This window comes from Carcharhinus amblyrhynchos, chromosome 9 (genome assembly GCF_965287045.1).
Source record: "Carcharhinus amblyrhynchos chromosome 9, sCarAmb.v2.hapA, whole genome shotgun sequence".
NCBI classification, from domain to species: domain Eukaryota; kingdom Metazoa; phylum Chordata; class Chondrichthyes; order Carcharhiniformes; family Carcharhinidae; genus Carcharhinus; species Carcharhinus amblyrhynchos.
The window spans coordinates 72,194,491-72,207,590 of NC_137332.1; the positions used below are offsets into that span (position 1 = coordinate 72,194,491).

Sequence of the window (13,100 nt, forward strand, 5' to 3'; positions counted from 1 at the left end):
ATATTTTTCACTGTATGCTCATGTGACAAATCAAAAGCAAACTCTCCAACCCTCTGCTCCATTTTAAATGGATGACCCGAGAGGCTTGCTGGACAGGATAGTCATGAGTGAACCACATTGCTGTGGGCCTGAAGTTTCATGTAGGTCAGACCTGGTGAGGGTAGCAGAGTTCCTTCCCTAAAGGACATAATGAACCAGATTGTTTTCTATACAATTGGTGATTTTCCTGTCCTAGATTTAAGTGAATTCAAATTCCATCAGCTGCTCTGATGGGATTGGAACCCATGTTCGTTACAGCATGCGTCTAGGCCTCTGGATTAGTAATCCAATGACATTGACACTGCCACCATTCCCTCCATGCTCTTCACCCACCCTCCATCCCCCAAAAGAAAACATGTAATAAGGGTGGGTTATGTTCCTGACCGGGAATACGTACATTCAAAAGCCTATTGGCTGCCTTGAACCTAACTGGCTCAAAAATCCTCAACTCTTGATTCTCAATACAATTCAATTACCTCCTTGCTGCTTCCCACTGTCAGCTCACTGCCACTCCTGATTCTCCTGCTCAATGCTTCCCTTTGCTACTGTAAGCAAGGGCTTGGGACATGGATGGTGAGAGCAAGGGAGCAAAATGAGCTGCAAGTGTCAAGGCACATGGGGAATGTCAGGGTGGGAGGTGGCAAGCAGAACAGTCACAAAGGGAGATGCCTAGCAATAAACTGTGTCCCTGTTAAAATGAAAGAGCACAATTGGAACATCCTCTAATTTGACAAACTCACTCAAATGCATGTGTTAGAATGTACTTAAAACGGGTGATGCTTCCACACTGCTGTGACATTGCATTCGTTCTCCCTGCCACAGTTTGTTTCTTGACCCATCTTCAACCCTTTGACACCGTTGACCGGAACATCCTCTTCAATTAGTTTCTTTTTCCATGTTGGTGAGACTGTTCATCACCATTGTCTCTAGTCTTCCACTGAGAACTTGACATCCATTTGTGGGATAAATACCAGCTGGGAGCTAAGTGGCTCATTGGAATAAAAGTTGTATGATCCTGCATTTCTGAGAGGCGCAAGCAGTGAGACAGTGACTGATTGCAGGGCCACCATGAAGTACAAGATTGATTTACAACAGAATAGTACACATTACAGAAATGAACATGTGCTGACTCCTGGCAAATTGATCTGTGGTTAACCTGGTGGTGCAAAGTATTTACTAATTGAAGAAATTGGTGCGATTCTGGCTAAAGTTGGTTTTGACCATGAGGAAAGTTAGTAGTACTGCTCTCTGCATGTACAACATCTCCAAAGGGCTTTCAGTACTAGCTCTTCTAGGAGTGCGCAGTAAATATAGAATAAATTTCAAATTTAGAATTGTTCTTCTTTTGTTAATTGTTGAATTGAAAACCAGCCAGGAAGAGTTGATAGAAAATGGAGAGATGAACTAATCAAGGACATTTAATGTTGAAACTTGCAGGTGGCTGGTTAGTTGGATGACTTGTTATTCCATTCCATCTCATCACTTCAATCCCACCCCTCCAAACTAATTTCCTTAAGGGTTATGAAGGGCATGTAATAAGTGAAAAGGATTCTGGAGATGATTGTAAATCATGGAAAGGATGTTTTTATTTAAATTTCCCCTTCCTGGATGTGGTACAGCAAGCCAGATATCTATGGGTAGCTCATACAGGTGTGAGCTTAAATAGAGTTCCAGCAGGCCATTTTACCAGGTGGGGGTGCAGCAGCAGGTCCAATTCTGTTGTTGTTCGTCCATCGTCATCAATGAGGACCTCAACACCATTAGTCATTTTGAGGCTGGTTGCGGTGTGTCTGAAGATGACTGATCAGGCCAATTTGGGCACGGAATATCCTGGCACATATTGGACAGACTTGTGTAGACACTGTAGTTGTTGCGCTGGTGGCTCTGGACTTGGTAAGAAGTCTGAGAACACCAGGTTTAAGTCCAACTGATTTATTTGATAGTAAACGCACAAGCCTCGAAAGCTTGTGAGTTTACTATCAAATAAATTGGTTGGACTTAAACCTGGTGTTGGCAGACTTCTTACTGTGTTTGCCCCAGTCCAACGCTGGCATCTCCACATCATGGCTCTGGGCTTGCGCTTAAGCTGTGCCTCAGCAATACACCTTGCTTTGTGAGCTTGACAGCCTTTGTGGATGAGGCAGCACCAGCTAGGGCGGTTTTGTGCCAGCGTTTCCCAGGTGGTCATGTCAATGTCAAGCGACTTCAGGGAGGCTTTGAGCATGTCTTTGAAACATTTCTTCTGCCCTCCATGCGAGCTTTTTCCAGCAGAGAGTTCTCCCAAAAAGGAGCTGCTTGGGTATGCGCTCGTCTGACATACGGATGACATGACCTGCCCACCGGGTCTGCACTCTCATCAGCAGTGTGTGGACTGATGGTAGACTTGCTCTAGGGAGAACTTCAGCGCCTGGTACTTTGTCTTGCCATTGGATGTGTAATATTCTGCGAAGACAAGTCATGTGGAAATGATTGAGCTGACTTGCACGCCTTTGATACACAGTCCATGTTTCACAGGCATACAAGAGGGTAGTGAGCACCATGGCGCTGTAGACCTTCAGTTTTGTTGCTGAGCTAATTCCTCGACATTCCCATATAGTGGAGCGCAGTCTACCAAAAGCAGAACTTGCCTTTGCTATTCTGCAGTTAACTTCTGCATCAATAGTCACTGCTTGGGAGAGGGTGTTGCCAAGAAAAGTGAACTGGTCCACTGCCTGTAGTTTCTGCCCTTTGATTGTGATTATGGGTTATGTGTACGGTGCATGAGGACCAGGTTGGTGCATGACTTTGGTCTTTTTAATGTTGATGGTGAGTCCAAAGTTGTCACAAGCCGTGGAATATTTGTCCATACTGACTTACATCTCTGGCTCTGCGCCAGCATACAGGGCGCAGTCATCGGCAAAGAGGAAATCTCTCAGAACAGCCTCCTTCACTTTGGTAATACCTTGAAGTCTCCTCAGGTTGAAGAGCTTCCCATCCACTCTGTACTTGAGGCTGATTCCAACGACACTGTCCTGGAAGGCATCATTCAGCATGGCAATAAACATCATGCTGAACAATGTGGGTGCGAGCACACAGCCCTGTTTGATGCCATTGGTGACTGGGAATGCCTCAGAGGATTCTCCGCCATCCAGTACTCTGGCCATCATGCCATCATGGAACTGGCGTACCATCTGAATGAATTTGGGAGGGCAGCCGAACTTTGACATGATCTTCCACAGGCCTTGTCGGCTTACAGTATCGAAGGCTTTTGCGAGGTCAACAAAGGTTGTGTAGAGCTCGCGATTCTGCTCCTGACACTTCTCCTGAAGTTGGCACGCAGCAAAAATCATGTCAGTAGTCCCACAACCTTTGTGGAAGCCACACTGTGACTCTGGAAGCAGGCCCAGCTCCAAATGAGTGACCAGACGATTTAGCACGACTCTTGCAAGGGTTTTCCCTGTGATGGAGAGCAGCGAGATTCCTCAGTGGTTGTCGCATACTTGCCGATTGCCCTTCCTCTTGTAGAGGTGTATGATGGAAGCATCTTTAAGTTCCTGAGGAATGGATCCTTGCTTCCAAAAGGACAGGAACAACTCGGTGAGCTTCTCGATAAGTGCAGGACCAGCTTTATAGATCTCTGCGGGTATGACATCTGCCCCTGGGGCTTTGCTGCTGGATAGCTGGCTGACAGCTTTTGAGACTTCAGCTACTACCGGTGGGTCATCCATGGCACTGTTGATATCAACCTGGAGAACCCTGTCTATTTCCTTATCGTTAACAGATGACGGTAGTTGAGGATGGCTTCAAAGTGTTCAGCCCATCGCTGCAGGATCTGAGCCTTCTCCGTAATGAGAGATGTACCATCTGTACAGAGGAGGGGGGGAACTCCCGAGAGATTGAGATCCATAGAGAGTGTTGAGGGCTTCATAGAAATGCTTCAAGTCGTTTCTGTCAGCGTATCCCTGTATGTTATCTCCCTTGGCGCTCAGCCAGGCATCCTGCATTTTACACAGTTTATTCTGGACTGTCCTGCAAGCACTGGTAAAAGCATTTTTCTTGGCAGCTGAAGATGGGTCGTTCTGACAGACCCAATGAAGATAGTGCTTTTCAACAAGTAGAGCCTGTATCTCCTCATCATTCTCATCAAACCAATCGTGCTGTTTGCGGGTAGACAGTCTGAGCATCTTCAGTGCAAATGTATGGATATCATCCCTGAAGTGTTCCCAGTCGTCCCCAGCGCTGCCTGCGAGGTGTAGGTCAGCAAGCTTGATTTCTAAGTCTTCAGCCAGTGCTGAAGCTATGCTGGGGTTCTTTAGCTTGGCCGCGTTGACTCTTTGCATTACCTTGCTTCCTTGTGGTCGCCTCTTGCGTCTGATGCGGAGCCTCATTTTGGAAACGATGAGCCTGTGATCTGTCCAGCATGGCCTTCGTTAGTCTGACACCCTGCCTGTCTTTTCTCCTGACAATGACATAGTCGATAAGATGCCAATGCTTAGAGTGGGGGTGTGCATCCAGAAGGCCTTGTTACGGATAGGCAGACGGAAGGTTGTGTTGGTGATGAGGAGGTCGTGTGCTGCACAGGTCTTCAGTAAGAGTAGGCCGTTACTGTTACACTTGCCCACTCCATGCCTCCCAATGACTCCCTGCCAGATTGCAGAGTCACACCCTACTCTTGCATTGAAATCGCCAAGCAAGATCAGCTTGTCGGTACTGCTCACTGCTGATAGTAGGGCGTCTAGTTCTTCGTAGAACTTGTCTTTCATCTCGTCCGGGTTGTTCATTGTGGGGGCATAGGTGCTGATCAGGGTGGCTTGACTTCTGTTCTGTAGCAGAAGCTGTAATGTCATAAGCCGGTGGCTCGCACCCTTTGGTAGACTATCAAGTTTCCAAACAAGGTGACTCCTCACGGCGAATCCAACTCCAGCATCACAACGCTCATCACTGCTGCGACCACTCCAGAAAAATGTGTATCCACCTCCAGTTTCAGTCAACTGACCTACATTGGCAAGACGAGTTTCGCTCAGGGCTGCAATGTCAGTGTTGTACCTTGCAAGCTCTCTGGCAACTAAGGCTGTTCATCTCTCTGGTCTGTCTGCTGTAGGGTTGTCCAAAAGCGTGCACATGTCCCAAGAGCCAATGGTGAGCGGTGTCACCTTGTATTTTATTTTGTGTGTTCGACCTCAAGATGGGATCCCCGCCAGCCGCGATAAACTGGCCAGCGTGTAGTGAAGCAGGAAATGTTTAGGGCACCTTTTCTAGCCCCTTCCTCATCCTACAGAGGTGAGTAGTGCGTTCCTGAAGAGGACTGCTCAGCCGCCCACGTAGTCGCCGAGTTCCACTGCTGCTTCGGTCAGCAGAAAACGACCATTAGACCTGAGCCGCCTGCGTGCGGATCTGTGACTACAGCTCCCAGTGTATCCATACCTGCTGCTCCATCGCTACAGGACTTCAAGGATTAAACAGGACACTGTTGATGATGATGGTGTCGAAACTAGCGTTTGATTTTGATTAAAGTGAGGGAGAGTTGTGCAGTGTCAGCCTCACTCTCTCTTCCAAATTCCCATCAAGATCCAGTGGCAAGACAAGACTCAAGACAGCTGGAGGTGGGACTAGGCACAGTGGATGACCAGGACGTCTTCTGTGTCTTGTCCTGCTCTTCGCGTTCCACGATGCTTGCACAGACCGCCTCTTGACCGTTGGACCTTCCATTGGTCTCTTCCGATCAATCCGCCGGACTCTGTCTTCACATACTTGGATAGACATCTCCCTGTCTCACTGAGAGTTGAGACCCGTCGGCTACCGGCTTGTCGAGGCCGTTGCCCGGGGTGTGGCTGCTGTCGCATGCAAACAGCTACGGGGAGCCCACAGGTGAGAGCTGCATGCCAGGTGGGGACAAAGGATGGACAAACAGCCCTGAAAGGACGCGATGTGTTCCCCCACCAAAGGTATTATCCCTCCCTGACACCTTGCTGCCCAACTGAGGCTTTTTTCTTCTCCTCCCCACTCATGAGTTTAATTGTGGAACCCCTTTGTCCTGCTCCAGCTGGACAGCTTTGGAACTTGGAACATTCTTGTTTGGTTCCGTTGGGAAGCTTTCTCTTTTGTCATCTACTGGGGATTACCCTCTGCATTTTTTCATGCTCCAGTACACTAATTCCTCCAATTATCAGTGAACTAGTCACATGCACATAATGTTTTGGCTTTAACTATTTTGTATGAAATGGTTTCCATAGTACATGAAATGACCAGTCAATGTCAAATAAGATTGAACAAAATCAGCCTCCCTTTCATTGTAACCACTTCCAACCTTGCAATGCATGCACTCTTATTGTTTATCCCTGATTTTGTTTCATTCTGTGATTGGTGACCAGGCCTTCAAATGCCAAATCCTTAAACTCTGGAATTCCTTCCTAAAACTCATGTTTTCCTTACCTCTACTGGTAAAAGACTCCTCTTTAAAAATGTATATTTCTGATCAAGTATTTCTCTTCAAGACTTGGTCTCAATTTCATTTAATAATGTTTCTGTGAGGCATCTTGTAATGTCTCTACAGTGCAAAATGTTATGGAAATGAATGTTCTTGTTGCTGTACTTTTGCGTGGCATTGACCTTTTTTATCTTTGCATCTTGTAGGTGGAAGGAAACGAGGTGCCTCCAGGTCACACCGTCAGTCAGTTTGAAACGCGTAGAGTCTGCACAATTAAGGCTGGGACCTTAGGGAAGCTTGTAGGAAATGTATTTACAGCTTTTGATAACAATGATTTCAGCTATATCAGCATATTCCTCTCAACATACAGAGCTTTCACTACTGCTGATCGTGTGTTGGAACTCTTGCTGGACAGGTGAGAACAATTAAGTGGCATCTCTTGTTTAATGGCAGTGGTAGAAAGGATTTTTTTGGTCAGGTTGTTATTTTTCATGTTGTTAATCTGAAGCTCATCTTCTGGAAATATCAACAGTCACTGGTCATGGACTGAGCATCCTGACCATGAGGTATGGGAACAAAATTAGACCATTAAGTCCACTGAATCAGCCCCACATTTCAATCATGTCTGATATGTTCCTCGACCACATTTCCCCTTTAATCTCCTTACCAATCCAAACCCATCATTCTTTGCCTTAAATACACCTGGTCTTCTGTGGTAACGAATTTCATAGATTCACCACCCTCTAGCAGAAGAAATTCCTCTTCTTCTTGGTTCTAAAGGGTCAGCCCTAAGTCTGTGCCCTCGGATCCCAGTCTCTTACAAATAGAAACATCTTCTCATCCACTCTATTCAGGCCTTTCAGAATTCTGTAAGTTTCAATGAGATTCCCCCCTCATCCTTATAAGTTCCATTTGAGTACAGACCCAGAGTCGTAAATGTTTCTCATTCATCAAGCTTTTCATTCACAAAATAATCCTCATGAACCTCCTCTGGACCCTCTCCTCAAGGTCAGTATATCCTTCCTTGGATGTAGGGCCCACAATTGCTTTCAATATTCCAAATGTGGTCCAACCAGAGCTTGCCATGATGACCAGACACCTGTATTAAAAGTTTATTACCATTCCTGAGACTTGTTTGTAGGTTATAGCTACCTGCAACAGGTAATATTCTGAATGTGTAAATGTCTGGAAGGGTTGGAGGATTAAAAAATAATTTGTTGTTGTGCCCAATGCCAAGTTTCTAAATTGAATATTTAAAACTAATCCTGATTAGAAAATCTGAGATGTTGGTCAAATCTGTTTATTACTGAAATATGCAAGATATCACAATCATTCTGCAGCAATGGCACATAAAATACTTTTTAAATGCCATCAGAGATAAGACTGGTTTCTCCTTGTTCTGTTCCCCACACTTACTGTGCTTCACAAGTGGTCAGTTGGGGTCACTGCGCACAACTCAGTAGTGGTGCTAGCCAGTGTGCCCCAACTGAGTTGATGACCTTTGTGTTCTGACTTTAGAGAAACAAACTGCATTTGGGGAAGAAGAGTTTACCAAATGTGCTATGGTTGGGAAAGCTTAAAATTGGCAAAACAACCACAGAAGATTTTTCTTGAAAGCTACGAGCTTGTGATCTGGTTTGCACTGTCTGCAAGGGTGTTGGAAGTATTAGTAACAATATGCTTGAAAAGGAAAGTATTGCACGGCCATGTAGAAGGAGTGGAGTTTACGTATAGCAGTTTCAAGAGCTTACACAGGTCTATAACAGCCTGAATGTCCTTAACCGGTGGAGTCTATGATTTTAAGATAGAAAATGTCACTATGTTAAAAATGGTGACATTTCTCATCTCTTCCCTCTGTTTCCCCAAACATGTTTTCATGAATATTTGGGCACTGTTAAACAGGTGAATGCAGCAAAGGCACATATGTGAATATTGAGCAAAGATAATAGTTCAACACTAAGCTATAAAATGTTAAATAGGAATTAATAGAAAGAGCTTCAATGAACAAGACCAAGGCTTGAAGTTTTGAATCCTGAGTCTTCAGGGCTTTTCCATGGTTGGAAGACAATCCTAGATGCAAGTGCTTGTTTAAAATGACTTGATTTATGCTTTGTAAGAAATCACAAGTACGGAAACTTTGACCCTTCAAATGGAATTCTAAATTCTTCAGAAACGAATGCAGTAAACAGAGAGTAAGTTCAATCTAACAAGTCTGCTTCAATCAGAATGCAGGAGAGGTGGTGGATCATGTATAAAATATGAGAGGTAGTGGCACAGTGGATATCACTGGTTAGTAATCCAGAGAGTCAGAACAAAATCTGGGAATCCTGGTTTAAATCCCACCACAGCAGATGGTGAAATTTGAATTCAGTAAAAATCTGGAATTAATGATCTAGTGAACCAGATGGGTTTTACTACAATGGTTTCATGGTCATCAATGTCCTTTAGGGAAGGAAATCTTCTGTCTTTATATGATGAGCCCTACATGACTCCGGATCCACAGCGATTGTGGTTGACTTTCAAATGGCCTCCGAAATGGAGGGCAGTTACAGCTGGGCAATAAATGCTGGCCCAGCAATGCTCACAACCTGTAAAATGAATTTTTTAAAGTGTTTTGAATCTTCAAAAGTGGACACTTTTCCTGACTATAGCAGTCACATTAAAGAAGCTATTAGTTGCCTTTAATATTTGTATCATTCCTAGAGATTTGAAAGCTTCTATTTTAAAAATTGCAACGTCACAATACTTTCAATGGAATGATTATTTAGGTCTTGGAGTTAAGGTTGATCTGGCACTGTTGGACAATGAAACAAGGATAAATATATTGAAAAAATGGATCATCTCTGCTGCACCCGCTGCAGCCTCATTTTTGGTGTCCTGTAAACTTCCTATGAAGGTTTTGAAGGAAATTATTCATTGCAGTCATACATCTAGAGTGACTTACAATTATAGAATCCCTGCAGTGCAGAAGGAGGCCATTTGGCCCATCAGGCCTGCCCTAAGAACTATTCCTGTAACCTCCATTTGTTTACTCTGACACTTTTAATAACAGCCAAATGTCAATGCAACTGTTTTCATAACTTTTTTCCTGACCAATTGCTGGTGCAGAAACTGTGATAGTCTAAACTATGAGGAAAATCATAAGTGTTTTCCAGGGGCACTTGCAGTCATCAGACGGCAAGTTCAATCCAATGTGTAACCACATTCAGAAATTATAAAATATTAAAGAAATGAGTTTGCTGCTTCCTTCCACATCTCCCTTGCACACTCTGTCTCTTCCCAGTTGCTGTTATCCATCTGGAGTGTGGCAGATCAGCTTATCAAGGGTTTAAATACCAAATCGTTAGTCTGCAAGGGTTCATTGTAAATGGCCAGATGCATATGCTTTTTGGAAATGATTTAATTTGTGCGTTTTGATGAATTGCAGGTATGGAAACCCCCACAGCCCCAACTATATTGCAGATGGAAATTGTACTTCTCCAGGAACAATTGCAGTGATCAGAGAGTAAGTTAAATTCTGCTTCATCCCAAACAATGCAAAAACAGAGTTGCTGGAGAGACAGAAATTCTTGTAAGATTATGTGGCAGCAACTTTCTGAATGCATCTCATGGAAGTGCCATTCTGAACAATATCAACTGAATTAGAGACTGCTTGACACAGGAAAAAAATCTGTAATTTGTGATTGAAATTTTATGAACATCTGATCAAGTCTTATTGAGACTGTTAAGTGGGAGCTGATCTTCCTTCAGGCAATGGGACCCAAGGCTGCACGCTACCAATAGTGACCAGTTAAGAGACTGCAGCTGGGCCTACTATCCAATTTAGGATGCAGTCTAGTCTCAAGAGCTTCTGGTCCAATCAGATGGATGGCAAATTAACAGCCTCTCCTCCAGTGGCTGCTGAGGATAGGGCATCTCAATGATGGGTTGGGGGGTGCCAGAAACTTGAGAGATTGGTGGGGTTTAGAAGCTGCATTTATATGACAACAGAAACTGGTGCAGCAGCCCCTCAAGGCAGGAAGTGGTCCTCAGTTGGTATTGTAATTGGCTGCCCAGTGGTTTTGCCAAGCTGCCCAAGTGCCACACTTTTGGCAAATATGGCATAGCACTGGATAATGATTAGGCTAGACTCCTGATTACTCCCAGTATTTTGCCAAGATTCATACCCCCTGGCCCATCACCAATTATCCAGGAAAGCGCAACACTATCGACACAGCATCAAAACTCTTCAACGAGTAATTGGAAAATGATTTGCCCTTCAGGCATTGTTCACTTCCAGTGTCTGGTTATACCACAAAGTTCCATTTGAAATTTCGAAGATTTAAGAAAAAGTCACCATCTCATGCATTTATGAGTATCTTGAGTGTGATTTGTTTTATAAACCCTGCAGATCAAGATTTGAAATACTGCATCTTCAGTTCAAAGAGGTGTCACAGAGGCGGTGGTGGGGGGGGGGTGGTGGCGGGCGCGGCAGCAATGTTTAATGGGTTAAATTTTGAATGCAAATACATGCTTAAACTGATGTGCTGTATGACTACAGCGATGAGGACTTTGACATGCCAAACTGTGAGTTAGTTTCAATGCCATGTTCTTCAGAAGCTAACTCAGTCAAGAAGTAAGCCTGATCCAATATCTGACTAAACTCTATTTCATTCAGAATCTGTGTAAAAGGGAATTGCTGGCTCTTCCTGTAAGAATCATGTAGGAACAGCTTCATATAATAGTGTAGTGAAAACCATTCCAGACCACAACACTGACATTACTGCCTCTCTCTGCATTTGCCTTATTCCTCGGCATTTCTAAATGAAAAATACATTAGTACAGAATAAAAGATGATGCATTGATGCAAATCGGCTGATCAAAGGTTGAAATATTGAATCCCGGAGTCTCCTGTTTTTGATATGAAGACCACTTGTGGATGCAAGCGTTTGTTTAAAACCACTTTTCTTTGTGACCAATTGCACCTGCAGAAACTGTGACAGTCCAAATGGTGAGGAAAATGGAAATCGTGTATCTGCAGGAACCATTGCAGTAATTGGAAAGTGAACTTAATCTGATGTGTGACAACAATTCCTTCTTTCAGAACACCATAATGTAAATGTGAATGGCTGTGGAGCTAGCAGTTCCTACAGATAATGTAGGAACTTGCTCATAAAGGCATGTAATAGTGCAGCAAACATCATCTAGACCATAGCAATTACGTGAAAGGAAGTGACTGAGGTCTGGCACAGTAGCACAATGGTTAGTATTGCTGCTTCACAGTCCCTGGTTTGATTCAGCTTGGGTTGCTGTCTGTGTGGAGTTTGCACCTTCTCCCTGTATCTGCTGTGGAATTCCCAGCCTCTGACCTGCTGTTATAGCTGCAATATCTATAAGGCTGGTCCAATTTAGTTTCTGATGAATTGTAACTCCCAGGTAGAGATTGTTGGGAATCGGCAATGATGGTGTAATTGAATTTCAAGGGCGATAGTTGAAATCAAGTTACGAATGGTGCTGAATCATGTAAGGTCATCAGCTAACATGCCCACTTCTGATCTTATGGAGGGAAGGTCATTGAATGAAGTAGTTGAAGATGGCTGGGCCGAAGACATGCACTCTTCTGAGGAACTCGCGCAGTGATGTCCTGGGTCTGAATTGACAGACCTCTAACAAGCACAACCATCTTCCTTTCTGCTGCTTGCAACTTCAGCCAGGGGAGAGTTTTACCCCTGATTTCCCATTGATTCCAGTATTGCCTGGGTTCCTTGGTGTCGATGGCAATCACTTTGAACTTGTCTCTTGATCTCCATTCTCTGTGTCTGTGATGCGGCCAGGTGCTAAGTGACCCTGACTGAATCCAAACTGAACACTTGAGCACAGGTTATGCTGTATGATAGCACTGTTGATGGCCCCTTCCATCACTTCCCTGATTGAAAGTAAACTGATGGGGTGGTGATTTGCTGGGCTGCATTTTGTGTGCAGAACCTACCTGGGCACATTTCCACGTTTTTGGGTAAATACCAGTGTTGTCGTTGGACTGGGACAGCAAATTCTCAAGCAGAAATCTTCAATACTATTGGTGTAATGTTTCTGAGGTCCTTGCTTTGAGGTATCCAGTGACTTCAGATGTTTCTTTATGACATGAAGTGAATCAAATTTGCTGAAAACAGGCATTGATTATGCTTCGGTCATGGAGGCCAAAACGGATCATCTACTTGGCACTTCTGGGCAAAGATTTTTGCAAATACTGCTTCAGCTTTGTCTTTTGCTCAGATGTGCTGGGAGTGGAGATAATTGTGGACTCACCTCTCCAGTGAGTTGCTTAACTGTCCGCCACCATTCATCAAGAGATGTGGCAAGACGGCAGAGCTTGGCTCTGATCCACAGTCTATCACCTGCTGCTTATACTGTTGGGCAGCAAATAGCCCTGTGTTGTAGTCTCACCAGGCTGACGCCACATTTTTAGGTCATCCTGATGTTGCTCCTGGCTTGTCCTCTTGTACACTTCATTCAACTAGGGTTGACCCCCAGCTTGATTATAATAGTGAGGAATTTGCCACACCATGAAGTGTGTGCCCTGTTCGACAAAACACAGGTGGTGTTTAAGGGGGGATGGGGGTTTTAATGGGTTGAATTTTGAATGCAAATACTTGCTTAAAATGACCTGCTTTATGAC

The 13,100-nt window shown here is 44.3% G+C and overlaps 1 protein-coding gene across 1 annotated transcript in view; it reads left to right on the forward strand.

The window, feature by feature from the left end:
- LOC145347933 (ral guanine nucleotide dissociation stimulator-like 1) overlaps nucleotides 1-13,100 on the forward strand; it is a 107,557-nt gene that overhangs the window by 36,698 nt on the left and 57,759 nt on the right. Inside the window, 2 exon segments of the mRNA XM_080195921.1 lie at nucleotides 6,652-6,860; nucleotides 9,873-9,950. Of these exon segments, the coding sequence (XP_080052047.1) occupies nucleotides 6,652-6,860; nucleotides 9,873-9,950 (287 nt within the window).